Below are 7,851 nucleotides of genomic sequence, written 5' to 3' on the forward strand. Positions count from 1 at the left end.
AGGCGACCTCTTYAGATGGAGACAGAGGTTCGGGGTGTGGACAACTTGGTAGCATGGCGGTGGTCAGCATGGCCGAGTCACAAAGGCGGCCGTCTGTCTAGTTGGAGACACTAACTTGACAAGGACTACCCAGAGGTCTTCAAGGCACAAGGGAAGACAGAAGAGAAGGGAGAAGAGAATGGTGTAAGTAAGCAGAGTATAGGTGAGCAGCTGTGCTATCATTGGTAGTACTCACTCATTGAGGGACAGAGGTTCAGGGCTAAGGTCACTCAAGGCAGCATGGTGGAGTCCTGCCGTCTGTTTCGTTGGAGACAGAGGTTCTGGGCTGTGGACAGGTCGCGGTCAGCATGGCCGAGTCATAATGGCGTTGGTCAACGTGGCAGCATGGCGGTCGTCTATCTAGTTGGAGACACAGGTTCATGGACTCAGGCAGCAGATGTCAACTCAGGCAACATGGCGGCAGAGGTTAGGGGAAGTGGTCAGACAGCATGGCGGCGGGTGGTCAGGCAGCTTGTTGGCAGAGGTACACTCTGGGCATCAGCGGCAGTGGTTCATGGCTGTGGTCAACAGCACGGCGGCAGTCAAGTTTGAGGCAGAGGCTCTAGACACATGGCGTCTGTCAATCTAGTTGAAGACAGAGGTTCTGGGCTGTGGTCAATATGGCTGTGGCAGCACGGCGGACGTCTGTCAAGATGGTGACAAAGGTTCATGGTCAACGTGGAAGCACGACGGCAGTCTATCAAGATGGAGACAGAGATTCATTGCAACATGGCAGCACGGCGGACGTGATTGAGATACAGGTGGTGAACAGTCACTTTGACAAGGACCACACAGCGGGCTTCAAGGCACAAGGTCAAGGAGAAGGCAGAGGAGAAGAGAGAAGAGAAGAAGAGGATAGTGTAAGTAAGCAGCAGATGGTGATGCAATTAGAAGTCAAGTAGTACTCACTCATTGATTGATATCATAACTCAAACTCATCAGCAGTAATGAGACAACAAGGCAGAACAAAGTGGTGAGTGATAATGTCAATGTGTTGTTTATTATTGATATATTAGTATGAGTAAAAGCATAAGTATGTATATATATATGTATGGATATATGTGTATGTGTACAAGTAGGAGAGAGTGAGTACAATACCAATGAGATGAGTGGTGACCCAGGGTCCGAGTGACATGTGGACCACATCTAACCAACGACCATTTTGAACTCAACCGTTATTTCGATTCCAATGGGCGCTAATTTCAAATTCAAATTTACACCCACATTGAACTTCGCTTGTTTTATTGGTCAATGGTGTTGAAGTCAACCAAAACAGTGGGGGAACATTCCCAAGATATTTATTTGTGATCATTGTATCCTATACAACACTTCATTCATTCATACATCACTACTTATTATATGTCTTCTCGTCATGACTCGACCAATCAATTAAGATTGGCAAGTGGACATGGACACCACTCATCCAATCGAGTCACGAGTCAACTCTGCTTGACTTCAATCTAACGTCTGCTACTTGATGCAGTAGCCAATGCTATTAACAGTCCTGTCTGTGATGGTGAGGACAGTCGGTCCGCCCGGTTCTGGTTCTCTAACTATCACTCCCAAAAGCCTAGATCACCAATTAATTGATCATCTTTCTCGGTCACGAGTCTCGACTAAGATACACGCAGCATGGCGAGCACTTGACCTCAGGTATAGACGCCTCTCCACGAGTCATAATTCTTCATGGGGAATGCTCCAGCAACGTCCCAAAGACAACACTCAGAGATTCATCAAAGTGGACAAGTAATTGCTACATCGACCTCAATTCAAGATCCAACGACGACAGGACCAAACAAAGGACTGTCGAGAGAAACGAAGAGTATGTACACACATTCATTCATCCAATTGATTGATTGAGTTTCATTGATGACTAACCTGGCGCGTGGCAGACTTTCTAAATAGAGTTGAAGGGCAAGAGCTCCCCAAAGAACACAGCAAGATCCAAACGTGGTATTGGGTGGCCAAACTTCGTTTGACTGCCACTCGATGATGGTCACTCATAGATCGTTAGTCGAGAGTCGCATCACCATCAATGAATCCTCAAAGCTTTAGGACTGTGCAACATTTTGTATGATTAGACAGCATTGGTGACGAAAGGTGGTCCACCAACATCAGTGAGGACAATGGCTAGACATCAATCGGGAAAGGCACCATGTATCGCATCACAAAGGCAAACACATTTAGTCAACATGGCGCCAGTGAGAGAGACAATCTTGCGAGCAGGTACCAGTCCATCAAATATTGTTTCACGCAGCGCGTTAAAAACATTGGATCAAACCTGTCTAATAGGGTGTGTAGGAGCTGGAATGGCTAGTCAGTCAGTCAGTACAATCAGGCAGGTCGGTCACATCAAGGTCGAGCACATTAGTTCTCTATCGCCAGTTGGGATTGATGAACAAGACGCTAGGTCAACATCGATTACAGGCAAACATATCAAGACAAAACCTGGCGAACTCCAATCAAGCGACATGTATCATCATTGACCATTCATACAACACCTACCCAGTCAGTCAGTCATTCAATCAGTAGTCTGTCCCAGCAAAATAGAACATAGGATCAACCCTCAGCCCATATTGGATGCTGTGACCTCATTCAATCGATTAATCAAACATACATAAACAGGTGGACAGACAGTTAGAGACATTGAGACAGACAAACAGACAGAACACCGATAACATGCAAGCTCATCAAGATCACAATGGACATCAGAGCAGTCTCTTACAACAAAGCTCATTCATTCATTCATTCATTCATCAGAGTATCCAGTTGGAACGATCGTGCCTCAATCAAGGCTCATCAACGTGAACTTCATTGATGATGACACTGAGATGGTATTGATAGTTGACTTGTTCATTCGACTATATATGTCATGAAGGAGCTAATCGACATTGAGCATGGACAGGACGAATCTCAAGGATGGTGAACAACCATTTAGTCTCAAGACAGAGTTTCAATCACTCAGTACCCGCAAGATAGAGTGATCACAATGCTCACTTGCCACTCATCAGCAAGCTCATAGTACATCACTGATCACATATAGTATTAGTTGGAACGATCACTCAGCCTCAATCAAGACTCATCAACGTGAACTTCATTGATGATGACACTGAGATGGTATTGAGTGATACAAATTCAAATGGACCGTTAAATGGTCAATCTGTTAATTAAATATATTTAAATATTTAATTCAAAATGTGTCTTTATAAGTGTGTGTGAGGTGTGTGTGAGTGTGTGTGTCTAGTAACCCACTCACAGACTCTCTCTCATTGCGGTGAATGTCCTTGGACAAGTGGGCATTGACATCACTCATTACCTTATCACTCTACTACATGTATGTACACATATATAACATTATTACTATGTTATTATAATTCTATCATTCTAATTCATAATACTAACATTGATTCTCTCTCTACTCACCAACGATTCATAAATCAATCAATCAATCTATCATATCAATATCATTAATATCATAGACTCTTTACTTCGGCTATTGCCAAACCATTATCTGCTATACAAGAATATCTTTCTCAACAGTGTTTTCCAACGCTACCAATCAATCTATCAATAATGAATCCAGCCAAACTCATTCGACCTTTGTTCAACAGGCACATACCCAAGAACTTGTTGCTGGCCGACTTAAATCACAGAGTCATCACCCTAATAAGGATAGACTTTGACAAAAAAACAGCAGTCATCAAAATGTACCCAATTCTAAGTTTATTCGATAGTCGACCAAGGACATTGTTATTGGGCGAGGAATCTTCTAAAAAGGTGATTTATACACTTCTTGTGCGCACTGATGGAGTCCATGATCCAATTAGGATAACATATACACCACACAATGAGATCCATCAAACTCTATTCGTTGGGAGGACAAACTTACCAGAGAACAACCAGTTGCCAGATCATCCCAATGGTCAACAGGAACCAATTCCAAATGGTAAGTATATATCAAATGAACTTGCATGCTACCGTCAAAAAATAATACTAACCATCCATTCAATCATCACCTTTGATGCTTCTCATCCATGTCACTGAAAGATATTGGCATCCAACAACCGCCACATGACCTCGGACCAATACCTGGAGACCAAGTGATGATGCCACAACCACCTATACCATTCAATCATCCAGCGGTCCAGGCAGACCCAGGCCAACCCCACCTAGGAATCAGATACCAATACCCACCATCACCAGATTATGAGGTGGATGAGCCTGTCCTTTCTCCTCCGGTCCCTCACCTTTTCAACAAACACTAATTCACCACTATATATATTGCCGTCGATCAAGCAGATGAGTGATGGGTATAACCCAAATATCTCTCGGCTGGCGATTGAAACCAATCAACCACCAACAACCAACAACAACAACATCAAAGTCAAGTTACCAACCCACCAATCAGTGGTCCTACATCCATCACCCGAACCCAGATGACACAGTGGAGACGTTGTGATTCATTCACACGATGACCTGTCGTTGCGAGGTCTATTCCCTCCAAGTCATCCAGTGCCGTGCCAGTGCCGTGCCAGACCGAGTGCCATGCCGCCGAGCCAAGCCAGGCCAAGCCGAGGTGGACCTTTCCAGGACCGAATACTACTAACATTTTCCTCCCATCACCATTTGGCCATCTCCGCAAGGAGGTGGCCGTGGCCCATCATGCAAGAGGGATGGGTCGGCCTGTCATGCAAGAGGGACGGGTGGGCCCACCATGTAAGAGGGGTGGGCACGGCCTGGGGACTACACCTGTCGCTATTAGACTTTGGGCAGCGTCGAGACAGGTATGGCAGCAACTTTGTTGACTTTGAGAGTTTCTTCTCATTGTCACAAGTGCTGCCTTTATTTTTTTTAAAGCCGTTGGGCAGCAACCGTGCCCAGGCGACATCATTGAGTTGTACTTTTCCAATTGTTGTTATTCTCCTTCCAAGTCACACTTGCACAACTCCTGTCTTCATCGTTTATTAATGCTTAGATTATGATCATTCCTCAACTTGGCAGGATGGCTGCGGTCTATCTAGTTGGAGACAGAGGCTTTGGTCACTGATGGCACATGGCGGCGCGGTTGCCGTCTGTCCAGTTGGAGACAGAGGTTCTGGACTGTGGTCAACTCGAGATGGACAACTTGGCAGCATGGCGTCGCACTTGTCAGCATGGCTGTCTGTCTGGTTGGAGTCAGAGGTTGTCCATCATGGAAGCATGGAGGCGGTCAGCATGAAGGTGGTCAGCTTGGAGGCGGTCAACGTGGCAGCACAGTGGCAATCTAGATGGAGTCAGAGGTTCTGGGCTGTGGCCAACTCGATGGACAACTTGGCAACATGGCCGTGGTCAGCATGGGCGGTCAGCGTGGCGGAGTCTGTCTAGTTGGACAGAGTTCATGGACTCAGGGCAGCATGGGAGGCGGTGGTCACTCAGSGCAGCATTGCAACTTCAGTCTAGCTGGAGACAGAGGTTCTGGACMACTTGGCAACATGGCGGATCCGGATGACTGAACAGATGGAGATAGAGGTTCTGGGCTGTGGTCAACGTGGCAGCACGCCGGTAGTCAGTCAAGTTGGAGACAGAGGTTCTGGGCTGTGGTCAACATGGCCGTGCGTGGTCAACTTGGCTGGCAACACCGCGACCGTCAGTCAAGATGGAGACAGGGTCATGGCTAGCACGGCGGCAGGATCATGGCTGTGGTCAACATGGCCATGTAAGATGGCTGGCAACACGGCGGCCGTCAGGGTATCATGGCGGAGCCACATTGTTGGCAGTCTGTCTAGCTGGAGACAGAGGTTCTGGGCTGTGGACAACTTGGCAGCATGGAGGTGGTCAGCATGGCTGTGTCACAATGGGGCCATCAGACTAGCTGGAGACAGATGTTCTGGGCAGTGGGCAACATGGCTGTGGCAGCACGGCGGACGTCTGTCAAGATGGTGACAAAGGTTCATGGCTTTGATCAACGTGGAAGCACGACGGCAGTCTATCAAGATGGAGACAGAGGTGATGAACACTGACTTGACAAGGACCACAACTGGCTTCAAGGAGGATAGTGTAAGTAAGAGCAGATGGTGATGCAATTAAAAGTCTATTAGTACTCACTAATTGATTGATATCATAACTCAAACTCAGCAGTAACTCATCAGCAGTAGTGAGACATCAAGGCAGAACAATGTGGTGAGTGATAAATGTCAATGTGTTGTTTATTATTGATGTATTTGTATGTATAAGCATAAGTATGTATATGTGTACAAGTAGGAGAGAGTGAGTGCAATGCCAATAAGATGAGAAGTGAGTGACCAAGTGTCACAGTCTCATGTGGTCCACGTCTAACTAACAACCACATTTTCAACGGTTTGACCGTTAAAAAAAGCGCTCGTGAATTTCAAATTCAAATTTCATCACCCAAGCACATTTTGAAGTTCACTTGACATGTTTTGTTACTTGTACATAGATATTTATTTGATGATCAGCTGTATGAGGATTTTATCCAATTCATTCATGCATACAACTGCCATCAGTACTTATAATATAAATTCAATTTTGCTTTGTATATGTATCTGTAATGTGACCTCTTCCACCCAAACGATCAGTTGATGCCATGAATTGGATGCCGTTGGTGATGATCCATGGTATCGTCATGACTCGACCAATCAATCAATTAGTATGGGCAAGATCATCAACTGCATTATAGTCATCGGATTGGTGACCGACTGGCATTCAATCATCTTCTGGCTCTCTTCATACCTACAGTAGCAAGTTCGTCGAGTCATCCCCCATCAATGAATCCTTAAAACTTAAGGACTAACCTGGACAGCGAGAGAAAGTCGCGCGAACTCAGCTGAGTAGATCAAGAATTATGAGCGAGAGTTGGACAAGTCCGAGAAGACCGTCATGCGTCTCGAGAGCGACCTTGCATTTGGGTCCCAAATGGCCAGAATCGCCAAGACCAACGAGAAGCTCTATGCTTAAAGACCTTGAGCCACAACTGGTGGCAGAGAGCGACCGGGGCACACAAGGCCAACAGCGACCAGACCCCCAAGACCAGCGGCAACAGCAGCAACCAGCAGCTAGATGATCGCATGGCCGAGATGATTAAGCTTCTGACTGCCAGGCCGGATGGCGCCACTATAGCCAACTAATTTTCTACCAGGACTCGCCAGTGGCGCTCAGACTCAGGGAGATCAATGAGAAGATCCAGACAGGAGTCTCAAGAACAAGGAGATGGAGCAGATTTTCAGATAAGACAGCACCGGCGATCGTGGCACATGTTGAGCACATTGGTTCTGTATCACCAGTTGGGTGACGCACTAGTACAGATGGTGAGTCTCTGTGCTCATTCAAACCTTTACTATGTTCATAGATTGTACCAAGGAGCATGTCTTTGAAAGAAGTGGACGAACAATCAACCTGGAACTCATCCTCAACACAGCAGGCACTTGGAGATTTGCCACCATGATGGTGCACCAGATCACCGTCCTTTGACCTGACCTGTCGACCTTCGGCGTGTTGCGCAGTCTAAGTGTACTGCCGCAGACCATCGCCATCAAGATGCTCAAGACCTTGGACCGCGCGCTGGTCGTTGAGCATCTTTGGGTACTGCTACTCAAACCCATCAATAATGGAACCAGAACTCAACAATCGTCTATCGAGCCGCCAAACATCTTGTTTGTATCCATACAAGCAATTAAGTTACCAATAACAGCCAATGCTAGGCGTGACCAAGTTAGGGTAGGGCAAGGGCAAGGGCAAGGGTAAGGGTAGGGTAAGGGCAAGGGTAAGGGTAGGGTAAGGGTAGGGTAAGGGTAGGGTAGGGTAAGGKAGGGCTTT

The 7,851-nt window shown here is 46.5% G+C and overlaps 3 protein-coding genes across 3 annotated transcripts; 1 reads left to right on the plus strand and 2 right to left on the minus strand.

The window, feature by feature from the left end:
• Positions 1-4,423: 4,423 nt before the first annotated feature.
• On the minus strand, positions 4,424-4,648 carry SAMD00019534_038340 (hypothetical protein; the record flags this gene model as incomplete). Its single annotated transcript, XM_012904726.1, has 1 exon — positions 4,424-4,648. One exon carries the CDS (start codon positions 4,646-4,648, stop codon positions 4,424-4,426), a length of 225 nt encoding a protein of 74 aa, XP_012760180.1.
• Positions 4,649-5,843: 1,195 nt separating this feature from the next.
• On the plus strand, positions 5,844-6,038 carry SAMD00019534_038350 (hypothetical protein; the record flags this gene model as incomplete). The annotated part of the gene is made up of 1 exon (XM_012904727.1): positions 5,844-6,038. The coding sequence occupies one exon, from the start codon at positions 5,844-5,846 to the stop codon at positions 6,036-6,038; it is 195 nt and encodes a 64-aa protein (XP_012760181.1).
• Positions 6,039-7,167: 1,129 nt separating this feature from the next.
• SAMD00019534_038360 (hypothetical protein) lies at positions 7,168-7,401 on the minus strand (the record flags this gene model as incomplete). Its single annotated transcript, XM_012904728.1, has 1 exon — positions 7,168-7,401. One exon carries the CDS (start codon positions 7,399-7,401, stop codon positions 7,168-7,170), a length of 234 nt encoding a protein of 77 aa, XP_012760182.1.
• Positions 7,402-7,851: the final 450 nt, after the last annotated feature.

Source organism: Acytostelium subglobosum (genome assembly GCF_000787575.1).
Source record: "Acytostelium subglobosum LB1 DNA, scaffold: scaffold6, whole genome shotgun sequence".
NCBI classification, from domain to species: Eukaryota; Evosea; class Eumycetozoa; order Acytosteliales; family Acytosteliaceae; genus Acytostelium; species Acytostelium subglobosum.